Here is a 24,518-nt window from a genome sequence, read left to right as displayed (position 1 = left end):
CTGAACAAAATATGTTTATTTTGGTCTCATAAGACCACAGGACATGGTTCCAGTAATCCATGTCCCAAGTCTGCTTGTCTTCAGCAAACGGTTTGTGGGCTTTCTTGTGCATCATCTTTAGAAGAGGCTTCCTTCTGGAACGACAACCATGCAGACCAATTTGATGCAGTATGTGGCGTATGGTCCGAGTACTGACAGGCTGACCCCCCACCCCTTCAATAAATGCAGCAATGCTGGCAGCACTCATATGTCTATTTCCCAAAGACAACCTCTGGATATGACACTGAGCATGTACACTCAACTTCTTCGGTCGACCATGACAAGGCCTGTTCTGAGTGGAACCTGTCCTGTTAAAACGCTGTATAGTCTTAGCTGCAGCTCAGTTTCAGGGTCTTGGCAAACTTCTTATAGCCTAAGCCATCGTTATGTAGAGAAACAATTCTTTTTTTCTGATCCTCAAAGAGTTCTTTGCCATGAGGTGTCATGTTGAACTTTCAGTGACCAGTATGAGAGAGTGAGAACGATAACACCAAATTGAACACACCTGCTCCCCATTCACACCTGAGACCTTGTAACACTAATGAGTCACATGAAAAATGGCTAATTGGGCCCAATTTGGAAATTTTCACTAAGGCTGGGTTCACACTATACTACACAACTTTCATCCTACTTTGCGCTGCTACATCGGTCCTACATTGGTCCTACATTGATCCTACATTGGTCCTACATCCATCCTACTTTCATGAACAGGATACTACTTTGATCCGACTTTGTGATAGTCTGACTTGTTCTTTGACCAATCAAAACAATCCCAGAGTGAGATAAATTCCTTTTACTGCTGCTGTAATCACATGTCAGATGTCAAAAGTTGGATGGTTAGGACAAGCTGTACACTCACCACTTTACATTGTAGCAAAGTGTAATTTCCTCAGTGTTGTCACAAAAAATGTGAGGGGTGTACTCACTTTTGTGAGATACTGTATATTCTAATAAAAAACCTGTAGTAAAAAAAAAAATTAGGTCTGCATAGCCTAGAATCAGTGCTGTTTCTGTAAGTCTCTTTCCTGGCCAATGGTTACCTGGGTGACACTTGTTGCAACCTTTCCCATTGCCTCTCAACAAGTTTCTCTGCTAACTTGAATAGCATTTAATGCATTCTTTATAGGTCTAAAAATGTTTGAAGCTAGGAGTGTAAAATCTGGTGCACCTCTTCATAGAAACCAATCTGCTTCCAGGTTGTAAATAACAATTGTTATTTACAGTAGTCTGAGCCAACAAAAGCTGAAATTAACATTAACATGTCTAAACAACAGTTTGGGAAAAATAACACATGCCTTATAACTTTGTGAATTAAGTCTACTGATAAGTCTAACTTAGAGAAAGACAAAAATAAAAATACATTCAGAAAAAATCTGACTGCTATAGGGATACAGAATGTTACTATTTCAACAATTGGGCCTAATGATTTAAAGTCATTATATTGTTACTCATTTATGCATTTAAATACATTGTATTTAAAAGGAGAACTTCAGTCACAATAAAAATGATCTGTGAATTTTCATAAAATTAGGTCATGTTTTCTAATTTACAATGGAGCATTAGACTTTTTTTTTTTTTTGTGAAGTTTAAAACCCAGGGACAGGGATGTTCAACTTACCAATACCATACTAATTTTCATTGGCTAATTTTGATTTCGACTGTATCTGCTTTGCCTTAGATCACACAGTGTACAGGCAAACCATATTCAGTTTTACGTTTCTAAATCACTGACAGTGTAAAAGCAGGCACTTGGCAATACCTGTATATATGCTCATATACTGTAATTTCAGCACCCCAAATGCCCCTAAGTCCAGTGTGTTCAAATACACAAATAGCAACTTTATTTTTTTCAATGAAGTATAAATAAGCTACTGCATTCACTATCCTATTAAAATAGATAGAATAATTCACTAGGATCCAGAAACATGTATTAGGTCTCACATTGTTGTCTTTGTTTCTTAAATAAAGAAAAAAATCAAAAATAGAGCGTGGGATGCAGGAAGTTTGCAGCGCTGTCAATGGGGCAATTGTGGGTAATTTAGCAAAGATACTATTTGCTGCAATAGCATTCTACAAGTTTGTTCTCTAGTGCCTAACCAAGCAAAATAGACAAAGCTTTCAATTCACATCTGCCTGACTAACCTGAAAGAGGTTTCGAATAAGTTCAGTCTAAATGAGAATGACAAGCTTTAAGAGTTTGGAGAGAAGTGCAAGGCACATTTACCTGAGGCATATCTCAGAAGGCATCGTCCAAGTCGACTCTTCTGAATCTTTACACTTATGATTTAGAGGAAGAACAAACAAGCATCAGACCTGCAAAATAAATATCATTATAAAATGATATAAAAATATAAAATACACAAGGGCAATTAATGTCAAATAAATTCCTATATTTCTTGTTACAACCACAATTCCAAAAAAGTTGGAACTCTGTGTAAAATCTACATGAAAACAGAATGCAATGATTTGCAAATCTCATAAACCCCTATTTTATTCCCCATAGAAAATAGAAAACATAGCAAATGTTTAAAGGGTCACTAAAGGAAAACATTTTTTTAGCTGAAATGACTGTTTACAGGACATAGAGACATAATAGTTAACTGATTCCTTTTAAAAATGATTAAAAATAGATAAAAAAACAATCATATAATGTGCCTGCAGTGTAGTTTCGTTTTTGCTGTTGTTTGCTGGTTCTCTGATGTACAGAGAGCCACTAGAGGGCAGTCAGCCAATAGAGAGCAGTGATACTTTGTCTAAAACTCCTCAGCACCAATCCAGTTTCCTTTTACACACAGCTCCTTGATTAGTGACCACCGTGAGAAATCTCCCAGTACTGTGGTTATCAGTAAACAGGCAACCAGGAAGTGTCCAGAACAGAGAGAGATTTACAGCAACATGAAAGCAAAAACGAACAATGAGGACATGAAACCAGGACTGCAGTAAGGTAAAGGAAGCTATTTAGCAAAAAAAAAAAATTCCTTTAGTGACCCTTTAAGCTGAGAAAATGTACCATTTTAAGAAAAATAATAAGGTCATTTTGAAATTGAAATGTTGTTCCGTTCCGTTCTTGCCTGATATAGGATTCTAACTGCTCTTCAGTCCTGGGTCTTCTTTGTCCTATTTTTAGTTTCAAGATGTGCCAAATATTTTCAAGGTCTGGACTGCAGGCAGGCCATTTAAGCACCCTGACTCTTCTACTACAAAGCAATGCTGTTGTCAGCATGCACTGTTAACAGTGGGACCTTATATAGACTGGTGTGTGCCTTTCCAAGTCATGTCCAATCAACTGAATTTACCACAGGTGGACTCCAATTAAGCTGTAGAAACATCAAGGATGATCGGTGGAAACAGGATGCACCTAAACTCAATTTTGAGTGGCATGGCAAAGGCTGTGAATACTTATGTACATGTGATTTTTTTTGTTTTTTATTTTTTATAAATCTGTAAAGATTTCAAACAAACTTCTTTCATGTTGTCACTATGGGGTATTGTTTGTAGAATTTTGAGGAAAATAATGAATCAAATCTATTTTGGAATAAGGCTGTAACAAAATGGGGAAAAAGTGAAGCGCTGTGAATACTTTCCGGATGCACTGTAGATGCAGTATATGGTTTAGCTTTGTCTTGCTGAAATATGGAAGGCCTGAAAAATACATTATCTGAACGGGAGCATATGCTGCTCTAAAACCTGGATATATCTTTCAGCATTAATGATGCCTTTACAGATATACAACCTGCCAATTCCATACTCACTAATGCACCCCCCCATACCTTTAGAGATGCAGACTTTTGAACGGAGAACTAATAAGAAGCTGAAAAGTCTCTCTCCTTTTTAGTCAGGATGCCAAATTTTGATTAGCCTGACCAATGAATCATTTCTCAATTTGCACAGACCATTTTAAATGAGCTTTGGCCCAGAGAAGACGGATCATGTTCAGATATGGCTTCTTCTTTGCCGGAAGCAGGAGTTGGGTTGCAAGTAACGCCGGAAGATGGGGTTGAATGGGAACCGTTCGCCCAGGAGACGAGAGAGTGGAGGAAAAGAGAGGGCAGTTGGATCATCACAGGGGAAGAGAGCATGGAGGAAGAGGAGAGGTGGCCAGATCATAGAGCGGGGATTGCCCGCTGTAACAGCTTACATTCCAATTGCCTCTGCTCGCAGTCACACACAGTTCCATTTTCTGACCCAGTGCCTGTGACAGACAGAACACGTCCACATAGTCACTGGACCGGCGTTCTCTTCCCCCTGTGATGATCCGGCCGCCCTCTCTCTTTCTCTACACAAGTCACACTGCAATGATGGACACAGGTGAGGCTACAATGATGGGCACAAGTCATGCTGCAATGATGGGCACAGGTAAGAATGCAATGATGGGCCCAAGTGAGGCTGTAATGATGGGCACAGGTCACACTGCAATGATGAGCACAGATCCCAGGCGAGAAACCCTTAAGGCCTGGCTAGTAGCTCAAATTTTGAGCCCTGGACTATAATATATTAAAGTCTTTGCAATTTTACCTTTTTCCGAAATGGTCTGTCAATTTTTAGATGCAGATTTTCACAAATTGCTGAACCTCTGCCCATCTTTACTTCTGAGACACTCTGACTCTCTATTATGCTCTTTTTATACCTAGTCATGTTACTGACCTGTTGCCAATTAAAGTAATTGGTTTCAACAGGTTCTTCCAGCTCTTCCTTGTCAGTACCACTTACTTTGCCAACTTTTTCTTGCATTCTCTAAATTTTTTTGAGGTATGTTGCTGCCATCAGTTTAAAAATTACCTTTTTTTTCTTGGAATGGTACATTTTCTCAGTTTAAACATTTGATATGTTTTCAATTTTTATTATGAATACAATATGGGCGAATTCATTGAATTCTGTTTTTATGTAGATTTTACGCAACGTAACAACTTTTTTGGAATTGGGGTATAACTTTTGTGTTGAGTAGTGATCAACCTGTGAAACTATAATTAATATATGGATAGCATGTGATGTCATCACTCACATGTTCTGTTCAGAATTCCAGGGTATATACAGTATATGAAAAATGATATAGCCACTTCTTGCAAGAAACCTGGTATTAAATTAGGAGACATGCTCATTTCATATAGCTATACACAGTACAGTGGTCAAGTGATTTGAAGAGTTGTCGAATCACTAAGATGCTGTATTCAATTTCCACAAGATGCACTGGAATTGATTTGCTAATGGAAAATAGACCTTTTTACTTTGCAGGGGAAGTTGCACTGTGCATGGGATTTGCTGACTTTCATGTGCAAGCAAAACGGCTCTTTTTTTTATTTTCCTTGCACATGTTCGGGTATTATTTACATACCAAATTCACTAAGCTTTGGAGAAATTCCCTGGCAAAGCCCGATTTCCCTTGCAAAGTGAACAGCCTATTTGTGTTTAGTAAATCAACCTCCTACTCACCATGAGCTTTGTATGCTGCCACAGTGTTTATGTAGAGTTTCAGGTGATCTAGTTTCCCCCGCTGCGGCGTAACGTATCTCGTTTACGTTACACCGCCGCAAGTTTTCAGCTCAAGTGCTTGATTCACAAAGCACTTGCCTGTAAACTTGCGGCGGTGTAACGTAAATGCGTGTGGCGCAAGCCCCGCCTAATTCAAATGGGGCGTGTACCATTTAAATTAGGCGCGTTCCCGTGCTGAACGTTCTGCGCATGCTCCGTTAGGAAATTTCCCGCCATGCTTTGCGCAAAATTACGGCGCCCCGGCGTGTTTTTTGAACGGCGACGTGCGTTACGTCCTTTCGTATTCCCGGACGTCGTACGCAAAAAAATAAATAAATTGAAATTCAACGCGGGAACGACGGCCATACTTTAACATTGCTGGTCTAAATCTAAGCCATGAAATAGCAGGCGTAAGTTTGCGACGGAAAAAGCCGACTAGCGACGAGGTAAGAGAATGCGACGAACGCGCGTACCTTCGTGGATCGCTGTAAACAGCAAATTTGCATACCCGACGCGGAAAACGACGCGAACTCCGCCCAGCGGGCGCCGGAGTATTACACCTACGATCCGAAGGCATACGAAGCCGTACGCCTGTCGGATCGAAGCCTAAAGCCGTCGTAACTTGTTTTGAGGATTTAAAACAACGCTACGACGCGGCAAATTTGAAAATACGCCGGCGTGTCAGTAGATACGCCGGCGTATTACAACTGTGAATCTGGCCCTTAGTGGCAGTTTAATAGGCTTCTACTTTAATTGGCCACAGTTTGTGTTTATAATAGGAGCAATAGATTGTAAGTTCCTTTAAGGGCAAGAGCTCACATGAGTGTCCTTTGTAAATCACCAGAGAATTTGTTGTTGCTGTATAAATGAATACGATAAATACTGTAAATGTAAGCATTAGAAACAGCATGAATAAAAACACAATTCAAATTAATGTTCCAGAGGTGACAGGGCAACGTAAGGTGCTGCCTATAGTTACATGGCATTTATAATACAAAAATAATTTTATATTATATATATATATATATATATATATATATATATATATACACACACACACACACACACACACACACACACACACACACATATAATTTACAACATTTATGAGACACTTCAATTACAGTTGCTTGTCAAAAAGTGCATTTTAAATCCACATGAAAATATTTTAGACAATTATTGAACGCTGATTACAGGGGTATAACAATGAACCCTGGGAATTAAATTGTTCTGCTTGTCCCTCTAATCTTTCAAACTACACTAGAGGCATGAAAAGGGTCTACTGTGGCATTTGATCTGTCATCTATTGTTAGAATTGCATTTTATAACATGAATATATTTATTTAATTGAGTGCCAAGTTATACTCCACGGACTCCTGATAGCACTTTATGGGGAAAATGGAGATTGTGGTAGAAACTGGCATCAAAAAATGTGGGCTACAAAATATTTTAAGCTGCCTTTTAAGTACCTGAACACGGTTTGCACAAATACATTCCTGTATTCCTGTACATTCCTTAAAAATCAGTCCTTGAGCTCCAGGAAAGTGATTGTGCCAATGCGGAGAGAAGCAGTTAGAGGATAATGATGGGAAAATCTGCCTAAGTTTCATTAACCAAAGGTTCAGCAAATCTTGTTTGCTGAACCACATGGCCATCCACATGGAACAGAAGATCATAGTATCCATGGCTGACAGAACAGCGATCTGCCTTGTTTACATCGGCAGACCGTTGTTACAACTCTGTGGGAAAACGATCGCGAATGGCCAGCGAACATTGCATCCGCCGGACCCGCTAATTGGCTCCCCCTGTATTCAATCAGCGGCACCATCGTGCCTCTGGCATGCGCCCCCCAGTGGCTATTGCACACAATCACATACCTGTACATGATTTTGCACAGTGGGGCCGTCCTGCCACAGTATATGTGCGTGGGGCAGTCCCGAACTGGTTAACATAATTGGCAAAGTGCTGGTGAACTGACTCAATGCACCACCTGTTGGCTGCTAGGGGTAATACAAGGTCATAAGCAATATTTTACATTTAGCTGACAAAAATGTACAATATTTAATTTTAGGTTGTTAATGGAAATGTGTTCAAAACTATACACATTCCCTTAGTGAATAATACGTGATTCAGACTATTAGTACAGTAATATTCTGTTAGCTTTGTCATATGCCTTCTGAAATGGTCTTCTTGTCTTGAGTGTTTTGTGTTCTTCCAAAGCCTGCACACGCACACTTTCTTCACTGAGAAGACTTTAATTAACGTCTGCTGCTAAACTGAAGCAGATGGTCCAATGCAATGTGCCCTAGGGCTTCATACCTCAGAAGTTTCTGCAATAGGAAAGACAGACACCTTTTGGTGCCAAAATCTGTATGCAAAAAAAAAAAACACTCCCTTGATGTAGTCTAAATCGGATATCCTTCACTTTTAGAAGCAAATCAGGGAAAGACCATCCCTAACGTATGCACAAAGGACAGAAACATATGTTCCAAAACTTATTTGCTGGCTATGGAAAAAAAGTTAGAAATGGAACAAACATTTGGGGGTTGATTGAATAACAGGAGATAAGAACAAAACTGCAGCTGCTGATCATAGCATTCAATCAGAATTCTTGTTGAATTATTCCGCAAAATAAAAGATGAAACCTGATTGGTTCAAGTTGTCCACAATTCAACTTTTGCATTTCTCCAGTTTAAATCTATTAGTCTATTTACTGGCTGACTGGTGCTTTCCTTTTAAACTATTATTCAACACTTGCCCCCCCCCTGCCATCGGCAGAGAGCGCTCATAGGAAGCCAGTCGGCAGCCCTTTTTTGGTCATTACCCTCCTGTTGGACCAGCTGTTGCACACACAGGCTTGTTTATATTGAACCAACCAATGCTGCCCAACATTCGGCCCATGTGTGTTATAGGCCTAAAGTATAACTAAAAACAAGGGGCCAAATCCTCAAAAAACGGGCTTAACTTAACTTTTCCGAGTTAAGTTACACTGCCGCAAATCTCCCAAGTTAGGTGCCGATCCTCAAAGCACTTACCTGGAAATTTTCGGCAGTGCAACTTAACTCCGTTCGGCGCAAGGCGTTCCTAATACAAATGGGCTATTCCCATTTAAATTAGGCGTGCTCCCGCGCCGGACGTACTGCGCATGCCCGTGACGTCATTTTTCCCGACGTGCATCGCGTGTTTTTACGATACGCCGAGTTTTGAGGATCGCGCCGGGTTAAAAAGTTGCGACGGGTTAAAAAAAAGATACAGCGGAAAAAAAAATCTAATTTAAAAAAAAATCGCGGCGATCGAAAAAAAGGTCTGTTTTTACAAGGTGTAAACAGCAGCCCTAATTTTACGCATGCAAACGTAAACTTACGGAGAAAAAACAAAGCTGAAAAGCTTTGTGGATCTCCGTAAGTCCTCATTTGCATACGTGAAGCGGCATTTCGACGCAAAATGCCCCCAGCGGCGGATGCGGTACTGCATCCTAAGATCCGACAGTGTAAGTCTCTTACAGATGTCGGATCTTCTGCCTATCTTTGGAAAACTGCTTCTGAGGATCAGTTCCAAAGATAGGCACAGGGATACGCAGGCGGAACAGCAGATCCGCCTGCGTATCCCTTTTGAGGATTTGGCCCAAAGGGATTAGAGGGATTCGAACACTTGTCAGTTTTTATTGCTGCCTGTGCACTCCATTAAGGAGATGCCCCCTCTCTATGTGTCCTGTTTACCATTATCACCGAAAGTGAAAGTAAAAGACAATTCTAAATTTAGGGTTGTCCCTAGAAAAGCAATAGGAGGAAAAATCTTCCAATAGGAACAGAAGTTCTGGTGACCTGGGTTGGGTGTTCCCAAGGAATTCCATTTATATGCAAGCATTTCTTCTCACTTCCTGTTTGGCTATGGAACAGGAAGTGAAGGGAAATTTCTGCAATGGGACGCAGGTGACGGAAAAAAATTCAACAGGGGTTATAACCTTCCCTTGCTCTATCCAAAATGAAAAAAAAAAGTTTTGCTTATAGTTCTAGTTCAAGGCTGAACTCCAAACAGATTAAAAAACACAGAATGCAATCATTTTTTCATTTAAAAATGTATTTTTAAACAGTGCTAGTATATTTTACTTGCATTGTTCTATATATTATCTGCACAGCAGCACTCTGACTGAGAGAGAAATAAACATTCAGTATTGTTAACCAATTGGGGCTCTTTGTGAAGGGGAGCACGCAGATGGCATTGTTATTTTGTTGGAGCCCCTTCCTGCATGCGACTTTTGGTGCACTTTCAGAAAGCATGCCAAAAATGCTGGACATAATAGATGTCAATTGGAAAGCAAAGCTAACCCGCACCATACCTACAACAGCAGTGTGGTCTTTAAAGGGCTTTAATCTCCATATCACACTGAGTGTTCAGCCTACTTTGATGCCTTTCTATTTAGGCCATGTGAAAGAACACTGCTATGGCAGTACATACGGTAGGAGCACTGACAAGGAATTTCTAAATTCGTTTTTAAGACCTACCTGTCTTCGGTCTCCTCTCTTGGAATGCCTGTTATGATCTTTAACCACTTCAACCCTGGACCATTTGGCTGCCCAAAGACCAGAGCACTTTTTGCAATTCAGCACTGCGTCGCTTTAACTGACAATTGTGCGGTCGTGCAACGTGGCTCCCAAACAAAATTGACGTCCTTTTTGTCCCCACAAATAGAGCTTTTGGTGGTATTTGATCACCTCTTTTTATTTTTTGCGCTATAAACAAAAATAGAGCAACAATTTTGAAAAAAAAATAATATTTTTTACTTTTTGCTATAATAAATATCCCCAACAAATATCACAATAAGCGTTAACTGATTGGTTTAGTTTTATGGCATTTTTATTAATATTTTTTTTTACTAGTAATGGTGGTGATCAGCGATTTTTATCGTGACTGCGACATTATGACAGACACATCGGACACTTTTTACGCCATTTTGGGACCATTGTCATTGATACAGCGATCAGTGCTATAAAAATGCACTGATTACTGTAAAAATAACACTGTCAGTGAAGGGGTTGACCAGTAAGGGGTGCTGAAGGGGTTAAGTGTGTCCTAGGGATGTTCTAACTGTGGGGGCTACGTGTGACACGACACGGATCACTGCTCCTGATCACAGGGAGCTGTGATCAGTGTCCTGTCACTAGGAAGAATGGGGAAATGCTTGTTTACATCATTATTTCACTGTTCTTCCTCTCCGTGAGACGATCGTGGATATCCCTGCGTACATTGAGTCTTCGGGACCCGTGGTCGGACTCACGGAGCTTGCGGTGGGCGTGCACCCACAATGCCGCATCTTAAAGGGGGTGTACCTGTACGCCCATATGCCCAGCCGAGCCATTGTGTCAACGTATATTGTCGTGCGCTGGTCGGCATGTGAATAAGGCATTCTTTCACTGCTGAAACAAGCTGCCCGTATAGTATCTTTACAGTGACATTGTATATATACAGTACATGTTGTGTATAGCGTTTGTGTGGGTTTTGTCCAGGTATCCTGGTTTTATCTCACCATCCAAAAACATATTGGATGGTTAATAGTATAGCACCACTTGGTAATTTGAGTTCTCTGTTCTGCGCCTTAACTCCAAGAACAACCTCAGCCCCTCTGACACAACTTGTTGACTGAAATTACTGCAAACACTTATAGAAACTCAAGTGTATATACATTTACCTTGGTTGTGAACAAGTACCAGGAAATAGACACAGGACCGTTTAATGGTAAATTAACTTAATGTATTGGTATGTGTTAGAATAAATTAACAAATGGAAGGTAGGTTCAGACACAGTCCACTAGACAGTATAATCATTATGCACTGTAGAAGAATGGCTCTTATCATAAGCAATAGGTGAAGGCCTCTGTGAAACAGCTGTTAAGGGACAGTATTTAGTCCTAACTCCTAAGCCGGCCAGTGCTGGGGCCCAATCACACCGATGGTGCACCTGAGAATACTCCCAGCCAAGCCTGCAGGCAGAAATAAGGCTACTAGGTGGCTGTATGGTCAGTTCCTAGAGGGCTCAGCTTTTCTAACAGCAAATAGTAAATCCCCACAGCAGCAGCAGCAGCTCACTATCTGGTCACATACAGTGATTACTTCACTCTCTGCTCTGCACCCAGGTGACCCTATATGTTGGCACATCAGGACTCATCACACCGGATCTTGCTTAGGCTGCCACAGTGGTGGTGCATACCGGACAGCAATGTGCACTGTCTGGGCTCCTTCATGGCAAGAGGAAGCTGTGTCCTGTACGGCCTTAAAAAAATGCAGCTCTTTCCGTCTTTTTCTTCTCTCGCATGACAGCTGCAGCGGGCAGGGCTGAGAATCCTCGCTGATGTGATTCAGGAGGGGAGGAGGAGAGAGGCGGCCTTGCCCACTGCAGCTGTCAAGCAAGAGAGAAGAAACACAGCAAGTCTTGTTCCCACAAATAGAGCTTTCTTTTGGTGGTATTTGATCACCTCTGCGGTTTTTATTTTTTGCGCAAAACATAGAAAGAAAGATAGAAAATTAAAAAAAAAAAAAAAGTTTTCTGTTTCTGTTATTTTTTTTGTAAATAAGTAAATTTTCTACTTCAATGATGGGCACTGATATGGCGGCTGCACTGACAGGCACTGATAAGGCGACACCGATGAGGTGGCACTAATGAGGTGGCACTGATGGGCACTGATGATGGACACTGAAAGGCGGCACTAATGGGCACTGAAAGGCGGCACTGATGGGCAGTGATAGGTGGCACTGGTATGTGGAACTGATGGGCACTCATAGGCGGTACTAATGGGCACCAATAGGCGGCACTGATGGGCACCAATAGGCAGCACTGATGGATACTTATGGTGGCAGTGATTGGTACATATGGCGGCACTGATAGGTGAGCACAGATGGGCACGGATAGGCACTGATAGGTGGCACTGATGTACACTGGATGGCACTTATGTGTGGCATTGCTGGGCATCATTGATTTGTGGTCTTTCACAATGGTGCCAATCAGTGCCCATTTGTGGGCACTGATTGGCACATATTTGGCATAAATTTTCATATGTGGATGGCCATGTGGGATGTACCTGGCCATCCACATGCTTGGGACTTCCCTGGTGGTCCTGGCGGCTTCCCTGGTGGTCCAGGGTGGGCATCTGTGGGGGGGCTGCGCTGATAAACAATCAGCGCAAACCCCCCCTGTCAGGAGAGCCACCGATCGGCTCTCCTCTACCCGCGTCTGTCAGACGCGAGTGAAGAAGAGCCGATCAATGGCTCTTCCTATTTACATCGTGATCAGCAGTGATTGGACACAGCTGATCACGTGGTAAAGAGTCTCCGCCGGAGGCTCTTTACCGAGATCGGAGATGCAGGGAGTCAGACTGACACCCCGCTTCACCGATCGCCGCGCTGCGCGCCCCCACGGGCCCGCGTCAGCATGTTATCCTGCAGGACGTCAATAGACATCCAGTCAGGATTACAGAACCACTTCCCGGACATCAATTGTCTATTGACTGGATGGGAAGTGGTTAACGATAGTGATCACATGAAGCCATTGATTATCACATCGTTTTTTGGCTCCTTTTAAAATAATAATAATAACAGAAATCACCCAAATAGCCCTGATCAAAAGTTTACATGCCCTGGATTGTTTGGCCTTGGTACAGACACAGAAGGTGGAACACACAGGTTAAAATTACAATTAAAGGGTCACTAAAGGAAAAAAAATTCTTTAAAATAACAAACATGTTATACTTACCTCCACTGTGCAGTTCATTTTGCACAGAGTGGCCCCAATCCACGTCTTCTGGGGTCCCTCGGCGGCTGTTTCTGGTCCTCCCCACAAGAACTCATCACCTTCATGCGAGAGAGCTCGCATGGTGATGAGTCCTTGCGGGTGTGCTCCCGTGATACAGCGAGCGGCCATAGTCGCTCACTGTATCACTCGGCCCCGCCCCTCGGCGTGCCGTGTCACTGGATGTGATTGACAGCAGCGCCAGCCAATGGCTACGCTGCTCTTAATCCATTCGCTCTAGCCAATCAGCGGCCAGGCTCAGCGGCGAAGAGGACCTCGGGACCGAGCGCGGGACTTTCAAGGGGTCAGGTAAGTAAAATGGGGGCTTGGGGGGGGCCTGCATCATCAGATGTTTTTTTTACCTTAATGATTGGATTGCATTAAGGTGAAAACATTTTTTCCTTTACAACTCCTTTAACTACTTGCCGACCAGCCACCGTCATTTTACGGCGGCAGGTTGGCTCCCCTGCGCGAGAGCACGTAGCTATACGTTGTCCCTCGCGCAGGCCACTAGTGGTGCGTGCGTGCCGCCGGAGGCGCGCGCACGCCTCCGCTCGCCCCCGACTCCCGTGCGTGTGCCCGGCGGGCACGATCGCCGCCAGGCCTACGCAATCGCTCGTCACAGAGCGGGGACCGGGAGCTCTGTGTGTAAACACACAGCTCCCGGTCCTGTCAGGGAGAGATGTACAATGTATGAACAGAAGAACGGTCATTTCCCTTAGTGAGGCCACCCCCCCTACAGTTAGAACACACCCAGGGAACATACTTAACCCCTCATCCGCCCCCTAGTGTTAACCCCTTCACTGCCAGTGGCATTTTAATAGTAATCCAATGCATTTTTATAGCACTGAGCGCTATAAAAATGCCAATGGTCCCAAAAATGTGTCAAAAGTATCCGAAGTGTCCGCCATAATGTCGCAGTACCGAAAAAAAAAAACGCTGATCGCCGACATTACTAGTAAAAAAAAAACAATATAATAAAAATGCCATAAAAATACCCCCTATTTTGTAAACGCTATAAATTTTGCGCAAACCAATCAATAAACGCTTATTGCGATTTTTTTTTTGAAAAATATGTAGAAGAATACGTATCGGCCTAAACTGAGGAAAAAAAATGTTTTTTTATATATTTTTGGGGGATATTTATTATAGCAAAATGTTAAATATATTAATTTCTTTTCAAAATTGTTGCTCTATTTTTTTTTATAGCGCAAAAACTAAAAACCGCAGAGGTGATCAAATACCACCAAAAGAAAGCTCTATTTGTGGGGAAAAAGGGACGCAAATTTTGTTTGGGAAAAAAACGTTGCATGCCCTAACCAGGCAAGACACTGAGCCAGAAGGAGGTAGAAAAGAACACTCAAAAAAAGCAATGGAACTTTAGAAAGATGTAAAAGGATATAAAAAGATACACAAAGCCTTGAATAGGCCCGTCAATACTGTTTAATCCTTTATTAAGAAGTGGAAAATTTTGGGCTCTTTTAAATTAATAATAATTTAAAATGATACATCAGCTGGAACAGGTGACTTGCAAATCAATAGCTGTACGAACTAGGAAATGAAAAAAGCCCAAATAAGTATTCTCAGCCACAGCCAGCATTTTTGTCTCTTTCTCAAATAGATGTGCGAACAACTGACAGCGAGCTGTAGTTGAATTTAAAATTTGGACAACATTTTGACAAATTAAAATCATAAAGACCTATTTAACTATAATTTATAGTGTGCTGTACTGTAGGCCAAATGTTTAATAATTTTAGCCTCCTGATGAAGAAGCACATTAAGGTCATGGAGTGGCCTAGCCAGTCTCCAGACCTTAATCTGATATAAAATGTATGTAGGGAGCTGAAACATTGAGTTGTCAAGCGACTGCCAAAAAACCTTAGGGATTTAGAGAAGATCTGTATAGAAGAGTGGACCAAAACCTCTTCTGTGTGCAAACCTGGTAAAGTACAAGAAATGTATTATGTCTGTGCTTGCCAATAAGGGTTTCTCCACCAAGTACTTCATATTTTGCTTGGGGATCAAAATACTTATTTTACTCACTAAACTGCAACTCAATTTATAATATGTGTATCATGTGTTACTTTTGGATTTTTGGTTGATATTCTGTCTCTATCATTTAAAATACACCTATATTCATTTATTTGTAAGTGGGCAATCTTACATAAAATACAGGGGATCAAATAATTATTTTCCCCACTGTATAAAGGAAAAAAAAAAAACACAATAAAAAAAAAAAAACGATGTCCTTTACTTTCTTTTATAAAACGGCAAATAAAAATGCTGGTATTGAGGAGGTTAAAACATTTAGTTTGGCAATGGTGCGCTAGATACATTAAATGTACAGGTCTTACAAAGAAGAAGGAGCAGGCAGGGCCGCTGATAGGGGGGACCAGCGGTCTTCTTGTAGGGGGCCTGAGCACACAGGGGGGCCCACACAAGGAGGAGGTGCCCCCCCCATTTCTATCAACAGCCCTACAAGCAGGTGAAGGGTATAATCTGCATATTACATAAAGTAGTAGGATGAGTTTCACCAGTCAAAGTAAAAGAAAATCCTACATGTTGGGTTGTCTCCATAACAGAAATAGGTTAAATCTTCCAATAGGAACACTAGTTCTGGTGACCTGAGAGACAACCAGATTTGCTCTTCTCTCAATTCCTGTTTTGGTTATGGGACAGGAAGTAAAAAGAAATCTCCCCAATGTCTCACAAACGGCAGTGAAAATGTGACAGGCGTTATAACTCTATGTTACTCTATCCAAAATAGAAAAAATAGCCTTTAGTTTTCTACTTTAATGAACAGATGTGTAGGATAAGGGCATTGAAGGGGTAATATACAGGTCACTGCAGGGACAGCATGGAGATTAAATAGAGGAGAGGGAGTGAAATGGTTTATAAACATACCCACAACTGCTGCTGCTTTACAGACCAAATAAATGAATGATTTCAACTTCATGTCTTCCTCAGCTGTTTACTATGGGGATCACTGTGATTGGTCTTCACAGTGACCACATGGGACAAAGCCACACAATCTTTGTAACTGAGCTGTCTTGAGATGGCTCATTTCATAGCCATTAAAGGGCGACGCAGCAGTAAGGTGCCCACGTGTCCCAGATTGCCCGGGACTGTCCCGCAATTGACATGTCTGTCCTGGGTCCCGGGCACCTTCATTCCGGGACAATACAGTGTCCCAGAATGAAATAGAGGACACAGCCACCCCCTACTAACTAGCAACTACATTTCCGGAATTGGTTGTTAGGGCCAGCGCTGCCTGGCATCTTCCAACCAGTGACAATTTACTCTCAGACAGTGAGGCCAGGAGCGAGGCCTGTGCCTAGTGCAGCTCTGCTGTCCCCACCAACCTCGGCACCTCCCATTCTCCGGCACCCAGCGGCAAGCAGCAGGGACTGGTGTGATCTTCACTCTCCAGTTAGTGACTCCACTTCTTTCCTTCAATGCACGTGGCTCATGCAGAGATAGTGACAGCAGCACTGCATCTGGTGGCAGGCTATGGGTGGCAAACGGCACTCAATCTGGTGGGAAGTGGCACATTCACCTGACAAACAACCCGCCGCAAAATTCCCCATCAACCCCCCATTACTACATTTCCCTCCGCCCCCCCCCCCATCTTTTTCGGGGAAGGTGAGAGAGAGGGGGTGTGTCCCTGAATGGTAGTTTGGAAATGTGGTCACCCTACGCAGCAGTCCAATGGTGATTTCAGCCGCGACATACATAAACGGTACTGCAGAAATAAATAATCACCACTTTGCTGTTTAAAATCTTATTGTTATTCCTAAGCCACATCCGTATATTGACATTGAACTAAAAAGAGGGGAAACCCACTATATCGGACTTTGACCAACAGTGTTATAAAAATAGAAAAATCACATATTTTATTGTACATAGACATACATAACCTAGTTAAAAAAAAACATATATATAATCAACCACAAAAAGGGCCAAGAAATACGCAGATTGTGCTTAATGTTGCGTCGTCACAAAAGTGTGAGCTACTATGTGCTACGAGTTTTGCTGGTCTGATCCTTCAGGACACACATGGGGGGTACTTTTTGTTCCAGTGCCTGCCCAGGGAGACTTTTCATTCAGGCACTCACACATCTAGGCCAGTGAGACCTGTTTTTTTAAATCCCCCCTATGTGTATCCCGATGAAGCGGACCAGCAAAATGCATAGACGCACAGGGGCTGACGCATTTATGACGATGCAACATTGAGCACAATCTGGGTATTTCTTGGCCCTTTTTGTAATTGATTGTATATATGTTTTTTTAACTAGGTTTTGTATGTCTATGCATTTTTCTTTTCCTATGAACAATAACATTTGTGATTGTTCTATTTTTATAAAACTGTGTTGGTCCAATCTGCCTTCAAAGACTGATATAGTGGGTTTCCCCTCTTATTAGTTCACTTCGCTGTTTTTTTGTTTACAAACGGTTTATTGAAAAATAAGTCTCAATACAGATTTAACGTACATTGGCAAGAAGTACATAAATAAAAATGTAAATATATATACCTATACATATACACACATATACTCATCAGCAGTAAGTAACTATGAAACATAAGCATAGCAGTTATTCGGGAGGTGGAAAAGTAGGACATTGTATGTATAAAAGGTCACCCGGAAGCAGTATACCGTGAAGTAAGAATCTTATGAAATAATTTTATGGCCGATAGGAGGAGGTTAAAAAAAAAAAAAAAAAAAAAAAAAAAAGGAGGGGGGGGAATAACAGGCTCACATCTTACTTTAATGAATCAGCAGAGATAGGTCCCACGGTTTCCATTTCTGATCGTAGATGTCCATAGTATCATATAAGGTGTGGTGGATGCGTTCTGCTTTTTTTTTTTTTTGTTTACAAACGGTTTATTGTAGTTCACTTCGCTGTTTAATGACATACATCAGTAGCCAAGTGTTAAATACTTAAAGTATTGGGAGATATTGGGGAAATGTTATTTTGGTGAAATACAGGAGTTGATGGAGCACCTTACAACTGTCACTAACTAAAGTAATATAGATGGCCTGGTCTAACCAGAAGTTTAGATAGAGTTTAATGGACATCGCAACCACTTTTCTCGGACAACTAAATATGGGCCTCAGTCTACACCACACTTGCTTGACGATAATTGCACAGTCTACTACTGATGCTGCACTACAACCCAGTGAATGGAACGACCAGCTCACTGGCACTTAACCACAGATAAGAAAGGGTGCCGTATACAGAGAACAGCAATACACTGATCTTCCCAGTGAAGAGCTGTGCGGGGGGGGGGGAGGTTCAGCAGGAGGCAGGGAAACAGCAATACACTTATCTTCACAGTGAAGAGCTATGTTGGGGGGCATGATAGCAGTAGGCAGAAAAACAGCAGAACACTGATCTTTCCAGTGAGAAGCTGTGCAGGGGGCATGTCAGCAGGACTTTGAGAAACAGCAATACACTAATCTTCCCAGTGAGGAGCTGTGCAGGAGAAGGGAGTAAATAGCAATACACTGATCTTCCCATTGAGAAACTGTGTAGGGGGCATGTCAGCAGGAGGGAGAGAACAGCAATATACTGATCTTCCCAGTGAGGAGCTGTGCAGGAGGATTGTCAGGAGAAGGGAGTGAATAGCAATACACCGATCTTCCCAGTGAGGAACTGTGCAGGAGGGTTGTCAGGAGAAGGGAGTGAATAGCAATACACTGATCTTCCCAGTAAACAACTCTGTGTGTGGGGGGGGGGGGGGGGGTCAGCAGGAGGCAGAGAAACAGCAAAACAGCAATACACTGATGTTCCCAGTGAGGATCTGTGCAGGGGGCATGTCAGCAGGAGGGAGAGAACTGCAATATACTGATCTTCCCACCAAGGAGCTGTGCAGGGGGGCATGTCAGCAGGATGGAGAGAACTGCCATATACTGATCTTCCCACCAAGGAGCTGTGCAGGGGGCATGTCAGCAGGAGGAAGAGAACTGCCATATACTGATCTTCCCAACAAGGAGCTGTGCAGGGGGTAAGTCAGCAGGAGGGAGACAACTGCAATACACTGATATTCCCAGTGAGGAGCTGTGCAGGGGGCATATCTGCAGAAGGGAGAGAACTGGTACCTTTTTCTGCATGCAATAGTGGGGGGGACACACCTTGTTAATATTGGCTAGCTATATCCCCCCTCCATACAGGTCGGACATAGTTAGAGAGGGCCTTGCATTTATAGCAATACACCCGTCCATACCAGTAGTGTGGATGGGGGATTATAATAACACGATGATTCCATCCCTGGAACGCCCAGCACAGGCTGAACCCAGACCTGGTGAACCATTGCATACTAGGCTGTACCGTACGCTGACTAAAATTTGCCCTTATTGACATTTGGAGACATGCTAACCCCACGACTAGAGCATACACTTGCCACTCGGTAAGCCATAATACCATGTCCAGGATAGACGTCATACTTGTTTCCAGGGCCCTACTGCCGAAAGTCACAGGCTCAGCATTTGCTCCGAGGATCCTGTCAGACCACTCCCCTTGCTGGCTGCGGGTGGTCTCTCCCACCAAACGTTGGCGACCGAATCCACTTTGGCTATCCCTTCTGACGGATCATGACTCCATTGCCAGGGAATTGCTCTTCTTTTTGGAGGGGATACGGAGACCACCTGCCCTTACCACACACTGTGATGACTTTAAAACTCATGCCCGTAGAATCTTGTCATCCAAAATAAATAGGCTACAACGAGAGTCTAACACTATACTTCAACTCACGTCTGACAAACTGCAGGACTTAGAAGAGGCCTATAGTTCCAGCCCAACCATTGAAAACCTAGACAGAGTAAAAATGCAGACCTGCCTAGTTACACAACTGCATACAGAGAAGATTAAACAGCTGTATTTTTTTACAGGCAGAGGGTGTATGAACAGGGAGAGAGGGCTGGGAGACTGCTGGCATATTTGTCTCACATGGACGATAAGCCCCCTGTGGTGGTATCGCTCAGGGACCCAGATGGACACAGAATAACAGACCCGGGACAAGTTGCAGCTCAATTTCAGCAATTCTAAAGTGACCCATATAAGTCCCGGAATACGTACACACAAAAGGAGATTTGTTCGTACTCATCTGCCATACAGTTCCCCCGGTTGAATCAGGAGCAAGTGGAGCTTCTTGATGCGCCCATTACAACTCAGCTGGCCAAATCTAAAGCTCCAGGGATGGATGGACTACAATTGGAATTCTATGCGACTAACTCAGATATCTTGGTCCCCAAGCTGAAAGCCTTATACCAGTCTATCTTTGACCTGAACTCGCTTCCTGAGTCTATGCAGGAAGCCCAAATTATAGTACTCCCCAAACCGGCAAAAGACCCTCACTACCCTGAATCCTATCGGCCAATTTCGCTCCTACAGGTGGATATTACAATTTTAGCTAAAATAGGACTACTGATACTAGCATGGACATTTATTATATACAAGCTCATCACATCATGAAGACAAAGAATATTCGAAAGCAACTGTTGGTTATTACCAAAATGGAATATATACTCCCCTGGTTTGCTTTATTCCTAGTCTATATTGGAAAAAATCTTATATCTGGCACCATAGCTTAGTGAGGGGCAGCATTTAAATGTTGTTTTTAGGGTTAGGGTTAGGGTAAGGGTTAGGATTAGGGTTAGGTTTAGGATAAGACAATCCTTGTCACTAGCAGCCTTCATCTATAAGACTACTGATACTAGCATGGACATTATATAAAAGCTCATCACACCACGAAGACTAAGAATATTCGAAAGCAACTGTTGGTTATTACCAAAATGGAATATATACTCCCCTGGTTTGCTTTATTCCTAGTCTATATTGGAAAAAATATCTGGCACCATAGCTTAGTGAGGGGCGGCATTTAAACAATTTTTAACATCTGGTGAAATAATTGCTTTATGGTAAACCGTGTGTAAAACCAAAAAACAATGATGTTCTCCTATTTGACTCATTTTCGTCTGTTAAATATAACACTGAAAATGTTTAATAAGAGAGGACAAGTGCAAAAAATATCTATTGATCCTGCCAGAAATCCTGTGAATTCATAGGTCCCTGTGCTCCCTGCCAGAGCTTCATTTTATTGGTTTGCACTGTTCTCAGCTCTCTCTGTGAACTACTTTCTATTATATGAAGATGAGGAGAGAGGAAAGTGTTCTGTAGTCCTAACACGCATCCAGTCCTAGGGTGACCTATAAGCTGCAGTATATTTTACATGTGTTGGGCTTAGACCTACCTTAAAGGGGTTGCAAAGGTTTGTTTTTTTATTTTCTAAATAGGTTCCTTTAAGCTAGTACATTGTTGGTTCACTTACCTTTTCCTTCGATTTCCCTTCTAAACATTTTTTTCTTTGTTTTCTTTGTCTGAATTTCTCACTTCCTGTTCCTCCTCAGTAAGCTGTTCTGGCTGACCTTTACAACCCCTTTAAGCAGAACCTTGGTCAATTTCAAGCCAAAGCTTGCCTCCACTTTATTCAGATAAGCTGTTCTGTCTGACTAACCCCCAGCCAGAACAGCTCGGATGATGGGGGCAAGCTTACTGAGGAGAAACAGGAAGTGAGAAATTCAGACAAAGAAAAAAAACATTTAGAAGGGAAATCAAAGGAAAAGGCAAGTGAACCAACAATGCACTAGCTTAAAGGAACCTATTTAGAAAATAAAAACAAACCTTTACATCCCCTTTAAGCAGAACCTTGGTCAATTTCAAGCCAAAGCTTGCCTGTTCTCCACTTTACTCAGATAAGCTGTTGGACATTGTAATGAGTAAGCAAATTATAGTCAACTAATTGGAGAAAAAAGAAAAGAAATGCTGGAATATGCCTAAAATAACAACAGCAAACAAACAATGCCTCCAGAGCAACTTTATTTGTAAGTATCACATCAATACCGTGCATAAAAAGTGAAGAGCTGTCAATTTTAATCTATTGCTGTAAATAAAATGTTTTTGGTCAGGAGTTCAACAACACTAGATTTGACGTTTTAAATGTTGATGATCATAATATAGTGTGGAAGACGCAAAGAAGACAATAAATCATATAGAAATTTGTACAAATGTGGTCTTAGTGTGAAAGAAAAGGTTGCAGTGACAGGAAAATAATTGTACCTTGAAGTATACAGTTGGGGCAATAAATTGATCAGACAATCAGGTAACTCATTTATATAAAAGACAGATAAGGAGCGTGGTACACAGGTGTTTGCAGAAGTACATCTGTAGCTGTAGTAGGTCAATAATAAGTCTCAGCTGGAACACAATGAAAACAGGAGCACCTGCAAGACCAATTTCTCTGCTTACTGAAAATTTCACACTCGTTAATTTAACCTTCAGGGTTGTACTACTAGACCAGTGGTTCTTAACCTTACTAGTGCCGTGACCCCTTAATAAAATTTCCCAAGTTGTGGGGACCCACTAACAAAATTAATTTTCGTAGCGTGGGTTGTCAGCATCCAAGGCAAGACAAGTAATTTGCACCCCTAACCCACGAACATTTAGCGCTCGAGTCCTTTCCACTTGTACAGTATTAAAACCCCTTATGGTACATTTTAGGACGTACCACTCTCTTTCTAGCTCTCAGGAGATAGTGTCTCCCCAGCCCCTCCAACTTCACATTGCTCACCAGTCAGCTGACCTCTAGTCTCTGCCCCCAGCCATGCCGTGATCTGAATGGGTGGCTGTGAAGAGGCTGAGGGCTGCAGAGACAGCCCAGGTGGGCTTCCGCAGGCTGCAGAGACAGCCCAGGTGGGCTTCAGCAGGCTGCAGAGACAGCCCAGGTAGGCTTCCGCAGGCTGCAGAGACAGCCCAGGTGGGCAGCCGCAGAAAGGCTGGGAGAGTGGTACGGGCTTCAGGAACAGCCCAGGATTTGGTGACCCCCGGCAAATCAACATTTGACCCCCGTGGGGGTCCCGACCCCCAGGTTGAGAACCACTGTACTAGACAAACATATCACAGTGCTGCAGAAATGTGCTGAATGTGAAGCTTTTAGAGCAGATGTTACAGTTCTGCTAAGCATAAAATGCAGGTAGATGACAATAAGAAAGATGAATATACTAATACTGGCCATACATGGGTTAAATTCCAAACAACTTTTCTTTCGAAAATCAGAAATTTTGTGATCCGATGGTGGCACCGTTGATTTCAAAATTCGACCAACCAAGCCTTCAATTTTACCTCATGTTACAGAAAATAATTTTCGTGGCTGGGAATCTTCTTTGCTTTCCAGGTCAGCGCTCATGCACATTTCTTTTTCCAGCATATTTCTCACACAATTCTCCCACCATTGATTAGAAATTAGTTTGTTTTTCCCAAAATTTCCAACATGTCTAATCACTCAAATTTGATGGCCGCACAAAAGTCGGCCGTTGCTGCAGCCCACTAATTGTGCGAGATCTGAAAGAAAACTCTTGGTTATGAATTCTTTTGGAATTTGACCCATGTATGGCCTAGTGTAGGATGAAGACCACTCAAAGCTCCATCTGTCCCAGAATGTGCTCAGGGATGTCAAAAGTCAGAGTCAGCAAGATCGGTTATCCTGCCCCATCCTTCATAGGACCATGTGAGCAGCACTGCTTGGGTGTATACTTGCACATCACTGTCTTAGTAAAATTCAGTAAGAGGTAACATTCTTTTTTTTTTGTTTTTTTTGCTTTTATCCAGCTCCTAGTGATTTCTTTGTCGTCTGTGTGCATGCACCATGCAAAGTACAAACTGTCTCTATTCTCAGAATGCCAAAACTAAAACTGGGGACAATGTAACTATTCTGTACACGTGCAGAACTTATATCATCACTGGGCATCCAATGGCCTAAGAGGAGAGTAGCAGGACCCAGAGGAAGAGGTGGTAGAAATGGCAGCAGCGTAGGACGAAGCAACAACAAGATCCTGGTCCCATTATTGCTGGAGAACAACACACTAGCATATAAGTGCGCCATAATGTGCAAACATGCTTTGCATGCTTGGACTTTATGTTAGAAGCTCACCCCTCCCCCCACCATTAATTTAGTTCTACTTTAAGGCACCTTGTAAGCATCAGGGACAGGCAGAGCCTGAGTGATCTCAAGTCCTACATATACACCTACCCGTACTGAGATGAAAGTACAGAAGTGTTGTTGCCAAAAAAGGATGGCTAGGTAGGAGGGACTTTTCTGCTTCTATTTTCAGCTTCTTTTGCCACCAGCTTACTGCTCTGAGAATCTGCATTGTTGGACTGCGGAATCATTA

General features: G+C 42.3%; 1 protein-coding gene across 3 annotated transcripts in view; it reads right to left on the bottom strand.

Moving 5' to 3' along the window:
• KLHL32 (kelch like family member 32) overlaps positions 1-24,518 on the bottom strand; it is a 285,677-nt gene that overhangs the window by 197,646 nt on the left and 63,513 nt on the right. The window contains exons 1-2 of one of the 3 annotated variants that reach the window (XM_040350131.1): positions 10,014-10,090; positions 2,264-2,352 (exon numbers count right to left, since the gene is read on the bottom strand). The exons of 1 other annotated variant lie outside the window; for it this stretch is intronic. In XM_040350131.1, coding sequence (XP_040206065.1) covers positions 2,264-2,286 — 23 coding nt within the window. In that variant the 5' untranslated portion in view covers positions 2,287-2,352; positions 10,014-10,090. Of the gene's footprint in view, positions 1-2,263; positions 2,353-10,013; positions 10,091-24,518 lie in introns of those variants that run through there. One more of the 3 variants, XM_040350130.1, reaches the window with a different exon arrangement.

This window comes from Rana temporaria, chromosome 4 (genome assembly GCF_905171775.1).
Source record: "Rana temporaria chromosome 4, aRanTem1.1, whole genome shotgun sequence".
Classification (NCBI taxonomy): Eukaryota; Metazoa; Chordata; class Amphibia; order Anura; family Ranidae; genus Rana; species Rana temporaria.
This window is presented reverse-complemented; position numbering and strand designations above follow the sequence as displayed.